General features: G+C 38.4%; 1 protein-coding gene across 3 annotated transcripts in view; it reads right to left on the bottom strand.

The window, feature by feature from the left end:
- Positions 1 to 21,803, bottom strand: part of LOC131689751 (dystrophin, isoforms A/C/F/G/H) — a 1,859,985-nt gene that overhangs the window by 824,118 nt on the left and 1,014,064 nt on the right. For all 3 annotated transcript variants that reach the window (XM_058975046.1, XM_058975047.1, XM_058975048.1), the window contains 2 exons: positions 11,649 to 11,742; positions 11,503 to 11,583 (listed from right to left, as the gene is read on the bottom strand). In XM_058975046.1, the coding sequence (XP_058831029.1) occupies positions 11,503 to 11,583; positions 11,649 to 11,742 (175 nt within the window). The remainder of the gene's footprint in view (positions 1 to 11,502; positions 11,584 to 11,648; positions 11,743 to 21,803) is intronic.

Raw genomic sequence — 21,803 nt, 5'->3', positions numbered from 1 at the left:
AGCGGCACCACCTAAGTACCGAAAACGACCGGCTTTGTATGTCCGATATACAACCGATGACGCGCGCTTTACGCAAACTACTAGAAATAGAGGAAACACTGAAGACAAGGAGAACGATAATAATGCAATCTACTGATTATAGCTAGAATAAGCAGAAAATGTAAGAAATGAAAGTGAGAATCATGCTCTGGTCCCTCCCAAGACAATACTGATATTATTATGCGCATGACAAAATATGGTTAACATGCCAAGTAATAGTATATCCTGATCTCTCTACCTACTATAACGGCGGCCAACATCGTACCGCCTGCAACACCCCAACAGTCCCCAACCTGGCCACGCCATACGTTTGTCCAATGAGATGTGGAATTTCTTACGGGACGCTGTCTTCAAACTGGCGCCAACAACCACCGTCAACATAAGGGCTATCAACGTATCACGAGCAAGACAGAGAAGGCCGGTATTATGACACGCAAAAAACTGGGTACGTACACAAAAGGTTTCACGCGAACACCTTTTTTAAACTGCCAGTAGTGGCTCCACAGTAATAAAAGGGTTTTTACTACAACAACAGCGCCAAGAATTCAAAAAATAAAGCGGATCAATTGTAATTGTCACACCGGTTGGACAGGCTAAAATAGTGGTTAAGGGAATTGTTTCCGCGTGTGATTCAAGGATTTCCCACAATTCAAAGGTCTGGGACGCATCTTCGAAATAGAAAAAAGACTCAACTCCAAATGCAACCGATTTTGCGAATGCAAACAAAACGCAATAACATCTACCCCAAAATTTTCAACTCTTTCCATACCTCACAGAAACCTCCATACTCCAAAGTCCCAATTTTACGATACCCTCTCTTTACTCTATCAAATTTCCAAATGGTCCCCTATCACATTCACGGATAAAACGTTTAAACGACACTACCCTCAGTGAAACCAAAACCACAGACTAACAGATATAACACTATGAGGGGATTCCCTCAAAAAACATCGATCCGAGAATTTTCCCAGAACACTAGCTCCACCTTTTATTCACAGTCTCAAACACTCATTTATTGGTGGGTTACCCCTCAGGTTTAGGAACAATTTTTCACTAGTGGTCTATCCCCCAAATGCTTGTTCATATGTGAGTGGTGCCATAATTTCACGTGTGGCCACAGTCCCAACTACAAATATATTTAAAATGACCGTTAAAGCGAGCGAAGCTTTGTTTTTGAGTGTTATGTCTGTTAGTCTGTGCCAAAAGCAAGAAAGTCCGTTAAAACAATACCTATACATTGATGCGCCCTAACAAACCGGCTATCTCATTCAAAAACATGAACTGACAACTGACCTGTAAGATACCAATGTGGATTTCCCTCGAGCTGGAACCGCTATTAAGATGTATGAACAAATAGCGGATTGGAATTGGAAGTGGAACCTCGACTTAGCACCGGAATGAAGCAAAAGGTGCTAAATAGTACGTTCACACCACGAGTCAAAATGCGTTTCAATGCCATCAGACTGACATGTTTCTTGTTTGTAATTATCAAAACGCGTTTCAGCCCTTTAGTCTGATCACAGTACAAGTGTATAACCAAAAATAACGGGGCACACGCCCCTTCGTCGTCCATCATCACAAATTGTGACATGTTCGAATAACTCCCCTCAGTGTCTTCACCTACCTATAAATACTGAAGCTATACACTAATGCCGTTTTCAATGGCAGCGTACCGATGTAGTGGAAAGCACTGGTTCTGCACTTTCCTACAGAAATGTCAATGGAACATACCCAGTTTCTGCACTTCTGCTAGAGAGCGAAAAAAATGGAAAACCAGCGCACTCCACCACACCGGCGCACATAAATCCAAAAGGAACAGACCGAATCTGCTCAATGAACAAAATTCAGAGCAGAAGAAAAGAGAGGCAAACAGAAAAATACCCCATCAATGACTTCGTATATTCTCTAGCAACTTATCCATGGCAAGCCATACAAATTGATAGAATATGCAACACATTCATTAGCTTTTTTAGTAACAGAAGGTGAAAACAGCGAAAACGTCAAAACTACACGGGGAACTTTTTTCAATTATCACCAGCACACCCCTCCATCCGTCCTCGTGACTTCGCGCACTAGACATACTCGGTCCAGCGACCCTCCAAACGCTCACCAAAAATATTTGCAGGAAAACTAACAAAAATCACAACATAACAAAAGAGAAGAAAGCAGAAAACAAGCAAAACGCCGTATATCCCCGTTCCACAGAGTACGGTACACGTTTGAAAGACAAATGAGAGAATCAGTGCAAAGGAAGATGGTGGTGATCTAATCTCTCCTTGTCAGATGATTGCACTATTACAATTAGAATGACAATAAACCTATCAGAAGAAACGACTGTCGGACCAACAAAGTCCAACACCTGCCAAACAAAACCATTTCTCGAGTACTTTTTCAAATGGACGTAAGTAACATTGAGAGCCTCTCTTTGTTTACTTTCTCTTTCGTTTATTACGACGTCATTACAACACTTTGTACTAATTTTCCAGTACATATCGAAAGCCGACGGTTTTTACTACAATATTATGCAAAGAGTAGAGTAGTAAATGTTGAAATGGCCGAGTAATGAACAGAAGAGAAAGACCTCAAATAGAATCTCTCATTGTTACTTACGTCCATTTGAAAAAGTACTCGAGATTTCGCCGCATCTGCTGGAAGAACTCGACCCCAAACAATGTGTGTGTAGAACGAGCTGCGTAGTTTTGTTATATGTACATATAATCTATGGGCGTTTATTTAAACTTGTGTCTGGATATCCATATAGGATAGTTACACCCAATGTCGTATATACAGGTATGGCGAAGATGGCACTTTGGTATTCGTAAAATGAATCTTACATGATCACAGAATAAACCGACTTGCTTTCGTTATACCGTTCGCTCCGCTCCCATTGAATCGTGTGAACGCCATGACGTCGACCCGTTGTGCTTCTGGATTGTTTACATATTTTTGGTTGCCAACACTAGCAAACCGTATGTTCTGCCATACTTATATATACCACATTGAGTTACACCGGCCGTTCCATTCGCACATTAAAAACATTCTAGCTTGTTTCGCTAGTATGCAGAATATGAAGGGCATTGCAGGTTAATACATGAAAAAAGAAAACTTATCTTGATTCCAACGAGAAGAAGCGTCTGTTTAGGATTTCCTTGGCATTCAAACCGCAGCTGCCTCGCAAGACACATTCACTATGTAATGCTTCGTATCTTTACACTTTCTCGCTCCTTTCCGTTCGCCCTACTTTCTCTAGAACATAAACCTACATTAGAGCCACATGCACAGTGAACCGTTTCATAACAAACGATTTTTTTTTCTCCAGAATTGTATTTATTGTATGTATGAATTTTATTTATTGTATTTATTGTATGTATGTATTGTCGAGCTCAGGATCGCTTCACGGCGATCCCGGCGAGGCGCAAGTACCGCCACGAAGGCCGTAAAAAAAATAATAAAGTGATCTAGCGACGGTCATGGGAAAAAAATACAACATAAAGGTATCCGGTCTAGACCGATACCAAATAGATAATTTTACCCGCGCCGAAAGATATAGAATTGATTTGTTTACCAGCGCAAAGGGTTGAGGATTTGGATTGTTTACCCACCCTAAAACAGTCTAGAAGGCAGGAACATAATTTGCCGGCCGTACCGAATGGACGGCGGAAGGGAATAAAAAACACATCACGGTAGGAGTGAGCGAGAAGGGTGAATAGCTAAAACTAAGTAGGTAGGTGAATAGTTAGATTAGGAATTTGTATATATAGTTTTAAGAATATGAAATTAAATTAGTCGTTCAGTCGCTTTTTTCCCATAGCAGTGGTTGAGTCGTTTTTCTTTCTAAGTAGAAACCGATGACACGTTTTTCCTTTGTAGTGATTCGCAGTTGAAGAGGTCCCTACCAGCGCCCAGAAGACGTCAATCAAACCAACAGAGGAGTTGGTAGAGAAGTATCCTTTATCATATAATCTATTTCTTTTTTCTCCTTTCCAAGGTACAACCCGCTAGGAAAACCGTAGTCATCATAAGTCGTACTTCCGGCTTATGACCTACTAGATTTCCCTCCGGGTAAAAGAAATTTTAAAAACCAAAAATAAAACAAAATTCTTTTATCAAATCCATTAAGGAAGCAAGTGCGAAGCTCAGTAACACGTCGTTGCTGAGCTAGAACCAAGTCGATTCTAAATCCCAACGACATTTTGGTGGCTCCAGAGAGGAGCGGAGCACAATCTTTCTTGAAATTTTATTAAAAGTACTTTGAATAGTTTTCAACTATTTAAAATTGAGTATTTAAGTTACGTTTTCTACAATTGGAAAGATTGTTAGAGATTGATTGATAAATACTTCCAAGCAAATATGGCATTCGTGTCGAATCCCAACGGCCATTGTCGGCTTTGCACAAGGAAAGATCGAGCAAAGGTCGACATGATAACCTGCTCCGATTGCGATAGATATTTTCATAAATATTGCGTAAAGATGAATAAACGACCCGCAATACCAGATGTTTGGTATTGTGTAAAATGCCAGCAGCGCAACCAAGAAGAGGTTAAGCTGAAGAAAGGCATCGAGATGTTAAAAATGGCCATCCAAGACAGCGAAATAATGATTGAGCTGATGCAGAAGAACGAGAGGACAACATTATCCCTCGTGAACTCCTTTCTAAACAAGAAAGGGATGGAAGACTTGAAGATGAATGATATTGAACTTCAAGCATTAGCATTAGATGGTAACAAATCTATGTCTGAGCTGTTGAAAATTCATGAGAGGAATTTGTTATCCATCGTGAACTCTTTTCAGAATAAGATAAGAGCAAAAGACTTGGAGATGAAAAATGTGACACTCCAAGCGCAAGATAGAAACAGGGAAGCAATGGCTGAGCTGACGCAAATACGCAAGACGTTGATGCGAACAAACGAGAGGACAGTATCACCTCTCGAACCTTCCTTTCAGAGTAGGAAGATAGTAAAAAGTTTACTTTCCACAGGTTATTTCGGAGTTACAGCAATTCCAAATACGCCTGAAACTAAAGAGCCTAAGTGCTCAAAGGAAATAATTCGAAGTTCTCTCCAAAAGAAGGAGACCATTTATGAAATTGGACAGCTTTGGAAAAATGATGATGTCAAATTTCCAAAGAGTTATGCCTTGAACAAACTCAACATAATGAAACAAAATGTGAATGTTAACAAAAAGGAATGGGCAATGGCATCCTTTAATAACTACGAATCAAAGAGATTCATTAGAGAATTGAGTAAGGAGGAAATTGAGTATCCGTTTGAACGAGTACATTGTATACCTGATTTTATTGACAGTAGAATTCCGCCAAAATTAAGATTAGATTTTGATGCGGCACAAAAGGTTCAAGCTATATTGTGTAACTCCAATTTGTTGTCGGGACCAGATGCTTCTCTATACGAAGTATTATTGAAGGTGGCGGTTTGTGGAGACATTAAGAAAATGTTCCACCAAGGCCATATAAAATCGGTTGATCAGCAAGCTCAACGATTTTTATGGCAGAGATGCCGAACCGACAAAGAGCGTGATGTATACGAAATGCAAGTAATGATTTTCGAGTCGATTAGCTCGCCGTCACGCGCACAGATGGTAAATGTTCAAATAGAAGCATTTGCGAAAGAAATGGAAAGGATGCTAAAATATGACATCCAAAATGACGAAGAAAGAAAGCAAATAAGGGACTATGTGCCCAAAGATGATTATTTTAAAAAAGTATATCCCCTCATTGACATTAACACTGGAGTCATGAGAGCGCGAAGTAGATTGGAATACAAATGTATTGTGAATATTTTTCATGTAACAGTTCCAGGGATGACTCATATCCCGCTTATAAGAACTAATTTAAACGCGTTTCTGTTTGAATATATCGGAAAGGATTATTTTGGACCTTTCTATTTTCAAAAAGCTAGAAATGTCAAAGAAAATAAATGGAGAGTAATTTTCAATTGCTTAATTACTCGTGAGAAACGTATTGAATTGGCAGGCAATATTAGTACCAATGCCTTCTTCCTATGTTTCAAGTGGCATAGAGGTAAAGTAACTCAGCTTTACAGCAACAGCGAAACCAATTTCGTTGAGACCGAAGGAGATTTAGAGCGGCTTCTCCAATATCTCAATTCAACAGTGAAACCAGGAGAGCCGACAGAGTTTGAAATTTCCAACCCTCCAGCAGCTCCACATTTTAGAGCCGTCTGGGAAAGGTTGAGCAGAGCTATAAAGAAAGTGCTCTGTGCCAAGATAGACGATATGTCTAAAAAGACACCTATAAGTGAAGTGTTGCGATCAACCTTCATTCAAGCAGAGTGGTTTGTCAGTTCGCGACCACTAATCCATAAAACATTGAAGGATGTGAATGATCAATCTTTGACTTCCTTCTATGCGATTTTAGGAATGGCAGGCGAAGTTAGACAGACTGAGACCCTAAGCAATGGGGCAATCTGTGAACACGCGATTGCTGAACTAGCAGTTTTAGACGTCGAAGGAAAGGATTTAATCCCAAAATCGGCGAAGAATAGACAGGAATCAGAGCATGGTGTAATGCATGCATCTGAACTTGGATCCGTTGATCCTACTTTTAAAGATCACCGAATTAAAATGAAACGAGAAATTGTGAGAATTTCTCAAGCAGAGAGGAGAAAAAGTAATATATTAAATGAGGTAATTAGGCCATTCATTCGCTTTTCTCCAATTTCTATATTCACAGCTATGGTAACTGCGGCAACAGTTCTCAGTATGGCAAATTCATTGTTGGTCAGAGTCGTCCAGGATGGAGTATTTATCGACCACATAGGCACGAGTCTGATGAAACAGGATAAATGGCGCACCAATATGAACACGATATATGCTTTATATTGCTCGCTTGTACATCCTATTGTCGAGATCGTCTCTCTAGTTTGGTGGCCGTACCAATTGACTTGGAGTCAAATAATTGAACGTGTCCAGAGAAGATTCATCCGGACGGTATTATGGAATCTTCCGTGGCGTGATCCGTTAAATCTTCAACCGTATCCTCACCGCTGCAAGCTTGATATGTTGAAGCGCCGCCGGCAAATACAACAGGCAACGTTTGTCGCAAAATTGAACAATGGAGAGATGGATTCTTCGTGTCTTTTATCACTATTGGACTTCAGAGCATCGCAAAGGCCACTGAGATCAGTTGCCCTACTACAGCCCAGATTTCACCGTACCGCAGTTGGATATAACGAACCAGTATCATACATGTTCCAGCACCGGAAGTTACTCTTCCACCAGCAATGGCAGCATCAACAATGGTAGTTCTCATCAACAAGGAAATTACCAGAAAATCGTGACAGAATGTGTCACGTGAAATACAAAAGGAGCTAGCAGAAGAAAAATTGACAGATACGTTCTTTCACTGTAGAAGAAGACGTTTTTGAATTTCGTGAAAATTCCTATTGATTTAAAAGAGAGATTATAAAACTGCTGTTTCAATTAAGTATTAAGACTTCGTCAGATGGATAGGTATCCCCAGCTGATTGACAGAGCAAGATGCAGGTGTACAACCTGTTTTGAAATATGTGATGAGTACAGCATTGATAAGTAGCATATTTGAAGTATGTAGAATTTATATTTATATATATTTGGAATATTTATTAATGAATGGATAAGTATCATATTTTGAAGTATGTAGAATTAATAAGAATTATATTGTTGAAGTATGTAGGTTTGAAGAAAAAAAAATTGTTTTCATTTATTACGAGTTAAAAACTACAAGGGGCAGCCCTATGGGGTTGCACGAACTGTAGACGTAGGACTATACTACTTAATGTAAAATATTTATTTTCTTAGTACTTAGTGTGTGGAAAAAAAACACCCGGACCGGTGAAGAAAAATCAAATTTTAGACAATATAATCACATCTCATGTATAGAACAAGCTTTCTAGTTGCTCTCAAACAGATCCTAAAAGTTCAAACACCCATGGATAACCCCAAGTTTGTAGATGTGTTTCGATGCCACAGGATTGTAAAATGGTTAATATTACGTCATGAAAATTCAATTCTTCCGTGACAATTTTTTTTGCCTGCAAAATGCCCTGTGTGTATGCAAAGCTCATGATTTGTTGGGATATTAGCGTTGATCGGAAAATGCTTTCCAACGCTGCCCATTGCATACTCAGAACCAGGGTCAGAAACTATTGATTTTACCACCGCTACATGTTCATTTTACCCACTCGCTATAAACATGTCTCATTTTTGGACATGTTTAGAAATCAAGAATCATGTTTGAAAAAATGTGTTTATGACGAAGTATTTTTACGAGATATGTACAAAACATGTCTAACGAGAAACATAAGGTGATTGTAATATCTCATTCACTTATTAGTTAGAAAATAATGACTTTGCTTAACGTGTTCATTTTACCGCCAGTTCCCCTACCTACCAACACATTCGCCCAAAACATTGAACGCAAGCGTACAATGCAAAATGAGTCAACGCTGATGATGATGGATAGAGCGAAAGAGACAACTGGTACCACCACGACACTATTAGCGCATTTCACCAAAATTCCACGCGGCCTTTCCCGATTGAAAGGAACGGCCACGCTTAGCCCATCTGTCATAATATCGTGATTTTGCATAGCGAAGGGCTGAATGATAACACATTTTGTTCCAAAAAACAGCCCTGCGTTATGCAACACTTCGTGCAGGTTGATTATACCAGTTGCAAGTGGGGCCAAATTCACCAAGTTCCGTAAAATTCCTTTTAAATTACAGAATTGATAAAATTGCTTAGATGAGCTAAACTAATTAATCAAATCCTGTTTTTTGTTTTTTTTTGACTATCCTTGCGTTTAAACCAAAATGGGAAGCTTATTACTACCACTACATCACTTAATTTCAAGCGCAAATAGCAAATACATGTGCTAGTTAAACCAAAAATTTACTGGCAACATTACAGCGGCATTTAGGAAGCAGTTGGAGCGGTCGCCTGTTGGACGACACAGGGTAGCGTCCCTCCACAGGCAGTGTAACGGACTTCTAGCTCAGCTACACTGGCTGTAAAAAACACAGCGCAGTGATCTGCTTCGCCAGCCGTTCAACAGTGAACTGAGCGTGTCTGGCCAAGTCCGTTCTTTAAATAGTCGAAGATGACGTCATTCATAGAAGCGTTGCGCGCTAGGTACACCAATCCGTCGTACAGGGCTTGGGAAGCGCTATCTTCTGTGTGTTAATGCGTGATATTTTGACAAGGTTGTATATTATTTAATTTTTTAATGCTATGATATCAAAAATCTTTGGGTTTATCTATTGGAATCTATTCTTAGAAGTATTTCGGGGCGATTTGTACAAAAAATTTGAAAATTTACCGTGAGATGGCTGAATTATATGCGTTTAAAATTGGACCACTTTTCGTTACATACCATTTTTGTAGAATTTGCAGAGTGCACCCCCATATCGAAAACAAAGACGTAGTCCTACGTCAAAAAAAAGAAAAAAAACTTGTGCTACAATCAGGGATTCCACATGTTTAGGTGACTATAGAAGAATAATTAAAATGTATGTAGAAGTCTTTAGATGGTTATGTAAAGCCTTTATATCTTGGAACATTGCTATAAAAGTAGATTTACACTAAAGCAATCAAATATTCAAATATAGTTATTCTAGTGTAAAATCCTGTAGATGTCTACACACCTAGAAAAAATAGTGTAAATTTACGTCTCCTGACCCTGACATATACGAGCATCAAAAATGACTTAGTTTTACGTTTGATTTTAATTTTACATGACGTTTAATTTCGTAAATCATGTAATTTTACTCCACATACAGCGTTTGTTCTGAATGGTAGGAAGTGTAATTTTATGTCATTGCGCATGTAAAGTATATGTTTCATGTAAAATTAAACGGCACACGGTAATATTCCGTCATTTCGTAAATTACGGTTTGTTGAATAGTGTCAAGTTTGCAATTACGTCAACGATAAAATTCAGATTTTTTTGGTGTGTAGCCGCGTCTGTATCAGACTATCAAAAGTCTGTAGAATACAGCCATGTTTGTATATCTGGCACCACAATGTAAAACCAGAAGTACAGTGGATCATCTGTTTCCACTTCTAGAAATATTACAGAAAGCTCATTGTAAACAATAATAACGAGTTATAATTATTATAATTAACAAACAAATTAGACAAAGAAAAAAAAAGTATAACTATTTTTATATTCTGCGACAGTCGCTCGATCATAAACAGTAGTAAACCTTCAGGAAGATTTACGGGACCGGGAATGTCGAGCTCAGGATCGCTTCACGGTACATATATGCATACGTTTGAAGTTGGCTGAAAGCCTTCATGTATCAACCAGTAAATTGCTCAAGGAAGCACTATAGTGAGAGTGGGCGAATTACCCAATAATAACAAAAGGCCTCATGATAGCCGTAATTACTCATCGACGCTCGTGTCCCAAGCTGCATTAATTGCACCATTCATACGGTGGTCTAAGCTTCCACCAGGGACGAGACTCCAGGTAACTGGTGAAATTTATGATAGTAAGATACTTGGCAAGGACCATGAGGAAATGCGAAGAAAGCAATTATCGTCTAGAAGGGACGATAGTAATAAAACTCTCAGACGGTTGCCAAAATAACACAGCATTGTGTACGTAGGCGATCCCGGCGAGGCGCAAGTACCGCCACGAAGGCCGTAAAAAAAATAATAAAGTGATATAGCGACGGGCATGGGAAAAAAAATCCAACATAAAGGTATCCGGTCTAGACCGATACCAAATAGATAATTTTACCCGCGCCGAAAGATATAGAATTGATTTGTTTACCAGCGCAAAGGGTTTAGGATTTGAATTGTTTACCCACCCTAAAACAGGCAGGAACATAATTTGCCGGCCGTACCGAATGGACGGCGGAAGGGAATAAAAAACACATCACGGTAGGAGTGAGCGAGAAGGGTGAATAGCTAGAACTAAGTAAGTAGGTGAATAGTTAGATTAGGAATTTGTATATATAGTTTTAAGAATATGAAATTAAATTAGTCGTTCAGTCGCTTTTTTCCCATAGCAGTGGTTGAGTCGTTTTTCTTTCTAAGTAGAAACCGATGACACGTTTTTCCTTTGTAGTGATTCGCAGTTGAAGAGGTCCCTACCAGCGCCCAGAAGACGTCAATCAAACCAACAGAGGAGTTGGTAGAGAAGTATCCTTTATCATATAATCTATTTCTTTTTTCTCCTTTCCAAGGTACAACCCGCTAGGAAAACCGTAGTCATCATAAGTCGTACTTCCGGCTTATGACCTACTAGATTTCCCTCCGGGTAAAAGAAATTTTAAAAACCAAAAATAAAATAAATTCTTTTATCAAATCAATTAAGGAAGCAAGTGCGAAGCTCAGTAACACGTCGTTGCTAAGCTAGAACCAAATCGATTCTAAATCCCAACGACATGTATGTTGGGTCATAATGTCAAATGTTTGTAAAAATAATTCATTATGGCTTACCTTATAACAATGAGGATTCCTATCAATTTCAGATTCAGTATTTTCACACAAAGATTCTGCTTCGCTTAACCAACCCAGAAACTGTAAATGAATAGGTTATATTAGTACAATGATATTTACGTATGAGTTTAACGCTGAGTAATTACCTGATCAAACGTTCTATCGAACGATTGCAATGAATGGACAGCTGCGTGCAACATTTTACCACGTGAGATGACTGCGTTATTCAAATTGTTGTAGCTATAAAACGAGGTATTTTTTAAAATTTTGAATAATGATCTTTCTGGAGCTTTTCGAATCATGAATTGTGGAGAATATCTAGTAACAATATACCCTGATATTAACTATGACTGTTGACAACAACACACATAACCAACAACACAAAATAAAAAATCTGAACTTCAATATCTGACCTCCATTTTCGATGTAAAATTTGCGGAGTTCGAAAATGTTCAAAGTGCTGGCGGGCGTCCTACTGTTATAAAATCGATTTTGGTACCTTTCATGTAGATTATTCATTCGACGCGATATCAGATGAAAGTCAGCGATTAAGATATAAGTCCAAAAAATGTATAGTAGAACCGTGGGTAATGGTTCTTACTTTATGAACGAGTCAGCAGAGTTTTTTCTTAATGTTTCCTCATTTTCTAAAGAAAAAACGCTTTTAATCTACCTAACAGTGTGATAAGACATTTCTTATAACTCTTATCACTCTCTTCGGATATTATATCGCTTGAGAACATTTAGAACTTGATGCTTCGCGATGTTTTTGATAACACATACTACATGGGATAGTGGCAGGACTCAGAGAATCGCTCAAATCAGCATAGGACAACATCAGTGCTAGAAATCTAAAACCAAATCAACGGGAAAGCGAAAAACTGGCCCATAAAATAGACATACAAACGAATTATTGTTAATGCTCTGTTAATAAAATATCTAAATACCTCAATCAATGCATCGTGGTGGGAAAACTGAATTTTCCTAAAGAGGTTATGTATATTGTACTGAGCCAAAAAAAAAAGATTTTTTTTTAATCGATTTGAAGTTTATACTTTACTCAAATTTCCAACGCGACAGAGAACTAAGAAATCAACGCTTTTTCTTGAAAAAAGCGATACTAGCAGTGATACCATTCAAAGAAAATTAACAGTGAATATTTCCAGACTTGGTTTTATTTCCCGATCAGAAGAGCATAACAAAATAATAATACTATTATAACTATGGTTGATATTTATAACAACTGGAGTTATATACAGATAACGGATTGCGGACAGTTTTCTATACTATCAATATTATAACATAATCTATTATGAAACGATCACTTTATGAATTGATCGTTTGTTACTAGGTCGCTGTCATTAGATGGTTATATCTAACACAGTTCTTTTACAGAGGACGTTTCCACTTTTGGAAGAAAAAAATATATCTCATTTAGTTTTAACTTTGTTAAAATCATATCAAATTTTGTTACAATTTTGTTATCATTAGCCAGTTTTTTGTTTTATTTTATGTTATTTTAACAACTAACCAGCCGGATTTATAACAGGTTTTGTTTCAAAATATTTTTGAAATAAATAACTCCAGGTGTTATAAATCAGTTATGCCCTTCTGATCGGGTTGCTATTTAAGAACTATTGTGTTTTTTACATCCTAGATTGCATGATTCAGTGATCGAAACCCAAAACTTCATGAAGTATTTGAAATTATTAAATTATAATTTGTGTTTGCTATTGAAATTGACAAAATGATAGTATATATAGTGCAGCGCCCATAGTTTTCGGCCAGCATCAACCCTGGCAAATTTCTCCAAGTGGTGCACCATGGAAGCTAATTTCCTGGGTTACACCACCAGCTACAACCTTAAGCTAAGCTGATATTTTGATGCACTCGCGCTTTCCAAGCCATATGCTTACGGAAACGAATAAACACTTTGTTTAATTAAACACAGTTTGTTGCTGCTAGCAGCAGACGGCGACGCTGTTGTAGAAAGTAAAGGCCTCCGAGTATGAGTCATAATAAACTACTGATTCATCCACCGGGGTCTTTACTATCGCGAGCGTGGAAAGAATGTTTTGTTTAGGTCTGAGACTCTCTCAGAGTAAAGTCTACACAGACGAGATGATAAAAGTCTTTTGTGTCAAATTATAAGGGGTCAGTTAGTGTTCGCACGCATAGCAGGCGTGCGCGTGCGTCAGTCGTAATAAGTCAATTAGCGTGCGGAAGTCAGTCGTTAGAAGTAGTAATTAGTGTTCGCACGCGCAACAGGCGCGAGTGCGAAAGTCTTTAGTCAGTTCATAGTGGTTAGGAGTTCGTGACCCGCGCACCGCGCGAGGTGTCAGTCAGTCGTGTAGAATACTATAAGACTTAACCGACTAATAAAACTATTCAACTATTCGAGGTGTTAGTCAGTCGTGTGAAATACTATAAGACTTAACCGACAAATAAAACTATACAACTATTCGAGGTGTCAGTTAACCGTGTGAAATACTATAAGGCGATGAATAGCCAACAAATAAAGTAACTATGTATTAAAACAATTCTATTCATGTGGTGACAGCGCAAAAAGGCAAATTGAGGCATAGGACGCGAACATTTCTGGCTGGAGCCTAACAGTGAGAAAGTGAAAATGTAGTTATATCGGTTTCAGCTATTAAAGATAGTAAACCAGTTGGTGCGTACGAGGTGATCTTCCGTTGGATATTTATCTGTGAATCTTGTGTCGATTTGAATTGTATCTTTACTAGTTCGCTAGTTAACGGAATATGGAGTGGCGAGTGATGCGAATTTAACATAACCAACCCGTTATCCTCGACAACAAATTCTGCCAGCCGCTTACTTCTGGACGGGAATGCTCGGACGGACTAAATCAAGTAAGCACGATTTCCAACCATCAATCCCGTTTTCTTGACCTTGTGTTCGTCAGTAAGAATGCTTTGCCGGAGTGTTCTGTGAGTGAAGCTTCCAGTGTTATCGTTCCTTTGGATAACTATCATCCCGCATTAGAAATATCCATTTCCATCATTAGTTCACCACAATATGAAGAAGATTTAGCTGTGAATCGTCGTAATTTTCGTAAAACTGATTTAGCAGCACTACGTCGCACCCTATCGCTGATTGACTGGAGTGTATTACTTGATCAAGTTGATGTAAATGCTGCAGTCGATCTCTATAACCGATTACTCATGGACTCTGTTGAAAAATCCGTGCCAGAATATCAACCTCCCAAGAAGCCTCCATGGTCTAACGCCATGCTTCGGAATCTGAAACGCACCCGTGCCAAAGCCCTACGTGCGTACACAAATCGTCGATGCCCTATTCTCAAGCGCTTTTTCGCACTCGACAGCAACGAGTACCGCTGTTACAATAAATTGCTGTACAAAGGATATGTGAACCGCATCCAACAAAACTTACGACGAAATCCGAAGGAATTCTGGGCTTTTGTTAAAACGAAGAGAAAGGAAACGGGTCTTCCGTCTAGGATGGTCTACAATGGCGAAGTAGCAACTACAACGGCCTTTCAAGTGTCTTCACGACTGATGTGCCATCTGCCATCGAGCTCGAAAACGCGACCCGTGATGTTCCCATTGGTGCAGTGGATATGGATGTATTCACTATTTCAGTACAATCGGTTCTCTCTGCAATACGGAAAACAAAATCGTCTTATGCTCCAGGACAAAGTGCTATGCCGTCTGCTGTTCTGAAAAAAATGTTCCGATATCTTAGCGATCCCACTGACGCACCTTTTCAATGTGTCGCTTCAGCAGCAAAAATTTCCCGATGATTGGAAGTTTTCAGTTATGTTTCCGGTTCACAAGAAAAATGACAAAAGCAACATCGTGAACTACCGGGGAATCACTTCGCTGAGAGTTGAGTTGAAAATCTTCGAAGCGCTTATCAACGAGGTGCTGTTTTTTGCTAGTAAACATTACATAAGCCCTTGTCAGCACGGATTCTTCCCTGGTCGATCGTTTGAGACGAATTTAGTTAGCTTCACATCGTTTTGCATTGAAAACATATCCAGGAAACTTCAGGTGGACACGGTCTACACAGATCTTAAGGCCGCTTTCGACACAGTTAACCATGAGATACTGCTTGCAAAGCTTGATAAACTAGGATGTACCTCGAGTTTCTGCCACTGGCTTCGATCCTACCTTGTTCACCGCGAGTGCGTCGTGCAAATTGGTGACAACGTGCCTGAATCTTTTTGTAATAATTCCGGAGTTCCCCAAGGTAGTACACTAGGTCCATTACTATTACATTCATTATTCGTGAATGATGCGGTCTTTGTTCTAATGCGTGGAGGGAAACTATTTTTTGCCGATGACTTAAAGATATTTCTTGTGATAAGGAATGAAGCCGATTGCCGTGAGTTACAGTGTCTCATTGATACATTTTACAATTGGTGTCAAAGAAACATGTTGATCCTTTGTGTTACGAAATGTTTTGTCATCAGTTTTCATCGTACAAGAGACATGCTTAATTTTAACTACAACATTGCCGGAACTCAGCTGCAATGCGTTGACCACGTAAAAGATCTAGGTGTTATTCTTGATGAAAGGCTAACTTATATCAATCACCTGTCAGCGTCCATCGACAAAGCAAATCGACTTCTAGGTTTTATGTTCAAAATTTCTAGCGAATTCCGGGTTCCTCTGTGTTTCAAGGCATTATATTGCTCACTGGTGCGCTCGCAGTTGGAATTTGCAACTATCGTCTGGTGCCCTTATCATGCAACGTGGAGTGAAAAGATTGAAGCTGTCCAGCGCAAATTTATGCGATATGCTTTACGTTAATTGCCTTGGAATGATCCGTTGAACCTGCCACCATATGAGAACCGTTGCAGACTATTAGGACTACATACTTTGCAAGAACGTAGACATACTTCGCAGGCCATTTTCATATCAAAGCTTCTGTTGGCTGAGTATGATGTTCCCGATCTCCTTGGACAAATCAACCTCTACGCCCCAACCCGTGTTCTTCGCCCTCGGACATTACTACACATCGAAATGCGAAACACCAACTACGCTGCTAATAGTCCGATTTTAGCGATGGTTCGTCGCTTCAACGAGCTTGCCGAGCACTTTGACCTCAATTATAATTCATCACAATTTCGTCACCGTTTGCTGTTACATTAGGTTAATTATTTTTAGTTTAGCTCATTAAGGGGAAACTTAATGGAATTGCGTGCGGGGCTTCGCCGATTTTTTAAAAATCGTCGGTAAAAAATTTCGAAAAAAGGAAAACATACAAAACTCGAGAATCGTCTAAGCTACATTTTAGTATTTTTTAAGTTGCGAAATTTGGTGTTTTGTTCGAATGGTGTACCGGCAAAGCTTTGATTTTCAAATTTCTCTTATATTTCGTATGCAAGTACTACTTTTTATTTACATACATTTGTTGAGAATTTTATAAGGAACATTTCCACCGCTTACATCATATAGAATCGAAGCACCGTTTCGGAGATATGTACATTTTGCCGTACATTAAATCATATTTAGAAAAATCATACTTGCGCCGCAGCGGATTAAAAATTTTACACTGTTGCCGTTATTTTACCCATGCTTGGTTGATGTGCAAACGAAATGAAATCCCACGTGCTCCTGTTGACTTTTAAATTATTCGAAGTCATTTCCCGCTAATCAGACCAGTTGACATTGGTCAAGTTATACAAATGTATTTTGAATAAATTGAATTTTTACAGAAAATACTACAAGTTTTATTTTATCCTCCCGGAAGTCCCATTAGTGGTACACTAAACGAGCAGCCGCCGTTGCTCAAAGATGATTTCGCTAGAGTTTCTCAACGTGGTGCACTCGGGGCACTAGCATGACTGGCGCCGGAAGGTTATTATTATGAATTAGAAATGTATGATGTAAATTTTGTAGTGATATAAAAAGCCTCCTAACTAAAATGCATTTAAACAGTGTTTTATTAGAAATGCTACTTCTGCTTTACTACAAATAATCTGTTAACTAAAATAAATTTTGCAACTGAATTGATAAGGAATATGAATTTAATTTTATGATATGCAGTCTTCAGTTACCCGACGACGCGGATCATTGTTTATTTTATAACAGCAGATAGATGGTTTTCGATAACATGTCTCCAAAATGTAGATTGAAGTTTCTATAAACATTTTGTGCATAGATATTCTTATAACATGTTTTAGACCCACACAGCACAAGTTAGTTGGTGCTTCAGGCATGTCTGACAGGTTCACAGTTTTTTGAAACTGTTTGTAATCTGTGAATATGAATGAAAAGTATGGAACGAATAAAAATGCAATTAATATATTGAAAATAAATGTAATGAACTTACGTACATATTATAAATATGATTGAAGATAATGGTGATATATGAACAATGTAACGAAATACTGACAATACACATCAGTTCCACACTAAATTTAGGAAGACAATGAAACTTTCGCCAGATTGTTTAGTTTTAGATATGTATTACCTTCGGGGAACTTTCTTCGTATTTCTTGGTTATTGTATCGTTATTTGTGAATTCAAGGTTTAGGAGTTCATACATCAGATATCAGATCAGATTTTTTTTTGTTATTCGAAGTGAACCTGCAAAATGCTTCACGAAATTCTAAATCAATTTCATTTAAACAAACATCTTCTAACTAAGTATTATTTTACTCTTTGAATCCTGTTTGTGTTTAAGTTTTGTCATAACTCTAAAAATAGTTAAATATTTGGCCCGAAGGGTGATGTGTCATATTCCATTCGACTCACTTCGTCAAGGTCGGAAAATGTCTGTGAATGTATGTATGTATATATGTATGCTTGCACATGTACGTGTGTACATGGTGTAGAAACTGGATCGCCGTGATATCACAGTGATGCAAAACTTATTGAAATGGGTTCCAAATTACCTGAATTTAGCACTCGCTAATGACTAACAAAATTCGCTTTGGCCACTTTCGACGGCCGGTTTGTTGGACTTTGATTTTGATTATTTTTGCCTTCTTTTTTTGTTTTTATGTTATATTTGCCTTTTTATACAGAAAGGTTATACTAACACACTGAAAATTGTCAACCTTATCCTAATTAATTTTTTGTCTAAAATAAGCTTTTTGGCGCAGCTATGAGCGTGCGGCGAGGGGTTACCACATATCCCACTTCTCCCATTAAACCCATTAAATCTCCCCCATCATACCCTCTCAAACCGCAACCCCATCTCATCTTCTTCAGGCCAACCTCCGTTACCCCACTGATACCTTCACCTACCTATGACTTTTGAAGGATTCCCCGCGGGTCCGAAGAATACCATCCGCCAACCCAGTACTCGACGACTTACTAGACTGAGGCGCAAATTTGTTTCGCTGATCTCCCATTTGCGCGAAAGTTGCAAGTTTTGCTCTTCTTTCCCTGTCACCATACACGCCTTCTCTCCCCTGTCCTCGATACATCTGCTGCTACACTGATGTGGAAATAAGCCCCCCTTTGAATATCTTGACCAAGCATAAGTCTTCGTTAAAAAATCAAATTTATATTCTGTATTCCTAGTTTTAAGATAGCTGTAATTTTTGCTCTTTATTGAAACTCTTGTCCTCCATCTTGTAAATTGAATTGTATCCCTAGTTTTAAGATATCTGTGAAATTTCTCATAAATATTTGTTCCACCTTTTGTGTACTGAACTATATTGTTAGTTTTAAGATTACTGTAAATTTTTTTCGTAAAATACTATTACTCCCTCTCTTGTATATCAAACTGAATCCCTTGCTTTAAAATTTTTCATAAAAAATCATCTTTTGGCCCTCTCTTGTATATTGAATCTTATTTCTAGTCTTAAGATAGCTGTAAACCTTTTTTCTTGTGTAAAAAAAATATTTCAGCATTGTAACCTCCTAGTTTTAAGATATCCAAAATGTAAAAACAAAAGAATTTGGCACCGCCAAGCTAACGCATTTGTGCCTATCAAATAAACGAAATGAATAAAAAAAACTGGATTATGCATCTAAACATTTTGACACCTTATATTTCAAAGGTATTCCTATTTCGAGAAATACTTTTATTATTCAACAATAGAAAAAAATTTCAGCCAGGTCATATCACAGTTCAATGGTCATAGCTTTTCCAAAGACACCATGTAAATATTTATACGGGTGATTTATATGTATGTGGTACCAGAGCCAGCTTACAATTAATTTTTGATGGTGTCTCTTTACAACTAATTTTAATTTCTTTTATTTATTTTAGAAAGTTTACATCGGATTGCATTTTTGCAGAACATTGCGTATTATTAAGAAAATTGTAATACTAAGAAAAGGTAAATCTTTAATTAGCATTATGTTTCAAATTTATTTTTTCTCTAAACTGATAAAATACTGATTTGTTACACTTTTCAAGAACATTGTCCGATGTTTCTGTACAAATTATATTGTACAGTTTTTTGTGAGTGCGCCTAAATTGTATATTTTTATTCAATAAACAAATCTTTTATTTTAGTAATAGTAAGCGATTCTTCGTCTGCTTTTATTCAACGGAGCTACATTACATTTCCGTAGTTAACGTTAACGTAACGCAATTTCGTCATTCTCGCCATACATTACACCTCTTAGAACCTCTGCGTACTTGAGCCATTTCGCCCCGAACTCCACTCGGATATTCTCCTGCGGAAAATATCGCAAACCGTTTAGCTTCGGTTTCTGTGAGTCATTTAGCTCCTGTTGTCGAGAGCCGTTTAGCTGCTGATTCCATGAGTAATACTCCAGTATCGAATATTTCTCAGCGATGAAACTACTCTACTCCGACTGCCAGTTCTCCGGTGACGGAATTTTCCTGGGTACCAATGGGTAAGTGAGCTTCCAACTTCGCTTCGATCTACTCGATACAGATCCAGTGGTAGATCTAGCCCGCTCACGAGCTACCCGATAGTGTCTAGATCAGTCCGGCGATTCCAGGTGGAGCGTTGCATCCGGTAATTCGGCGCCTCGACGACCCACAACCGGTCTAATCTACTCCGATGGAGTGTTTCCCGAAGACGGAATTTCTCCCGAACACGAATTGTTGTTTCATGGCGGTTTTCTAGCCGTGCTACTTTGATGACCCCTTCGCCACTTGCAATGCAGCCTGAAGAGTATAGGCGTCACTACTCTGATGACAGCGTTCCAAGTATGTTCGTCGTGAGACACCTCTTCGATAATAATAAGCACTATCACGAAGGACAAGTTCTTTGAATCTATGGACTTCGAAATCCACGTATTCGGGTGCCATTTGCCTATTCACACACTCCGGACAAAGTGGTGATGAATAGTCTGGAGGACCCCTGCCGGCTCGAGAAAGACCTCCCGGTGTCCCAATACATGATGCATCCGTCCGAACCTGTAATCCTTACCGTTGATTCCCGATGCCGGAAACTGAAAGTTTGATATCTTACCGTTCTGTACACGCCCGCGACACGAATAGCCATTAGAAGATACGTGCACGTTAGCTTTGTTTGTTTCCTCTTTAAGCTCAGCGCAGCAGCCCAAGCTGGAAACGCCATACTTCAGTATAGAGGAGGAGATACCCAATTACTTATTTACAATTATTTTTCTTATTTACAATTACAATTATTTTTCCAAAATTGACTTTTTTGTATTTTCAATAGTTCTAAGTAATTTATGCGGAGTGTCATTTGAGAAATTTGAAAATTTAAATTTTTATATTTTTTGCTATTAGCAGTCAAAGTTAACCATGTAGGTTACCCCAGTACTAGCTGGCGTCCAAAAGGGACTATGGAATGTTTTATGGAAATTCGAGTTTTCTCATTCTTTTTCCGAGGTTTCATGAAAAAATAGTCGATCGATTTGTAATGTTGTAGCTTACATAACTCGATATAATACTGTTTTTAGTTTGATTGCATTGTGAGTTGATGTTTTAGCCAAAATAGTCGTTCCTGAAGGTGAGTGCCATAATTGCTATGTATGGCTTTTTTCTATCCAATATATGTTTCTTGCGCGAATGTATATTGTTAAACGTAATTTTTCGAAAATTTCAGTGAAAGTGTCATGTCGCTACATTGAAAGTTGACCGAGCAATAAGGGATCAAGAGAAAAACGGTACATTGTGGTCGGAAAATTAAATAAAAACGTGGAATCAATTATTATCTTCCGTTATGTAGTTAAGGTGTCTTCGGAAAAGTTGGTGTATGGCACCTAATGCTTTATTTGGTTGAATCATACTAGTTCGGAATTCAGTCGCAAGGGCTATATAGAAATGTGGTGTCTTCGAGAAAATTGTAGGTTGTAGGTTCTATCATTTTCAATATATCTTCTGAATATGCAAATTTTGTAGGTCCTGTA

Source organism: Topomyia yanbarensis, chromosome 3 (genome assembly GCF_030247195.1).
Source record: "Topomyia yanbarensis strain Yona2022 chromosome 3, ASM3024719v1, whole genome shotgun sequence".
NCBI lineage: Eukaryota > Metazoa > Arthropoda > Insecta > Diptera > Culicidae > Topomyia > Topomyia yanbarensis.
The sequence above is the reverse complement of the archived record's forward strand: the minus strand, read 5'-3'. Positions and strand labels throughout refer to the sequence as shown.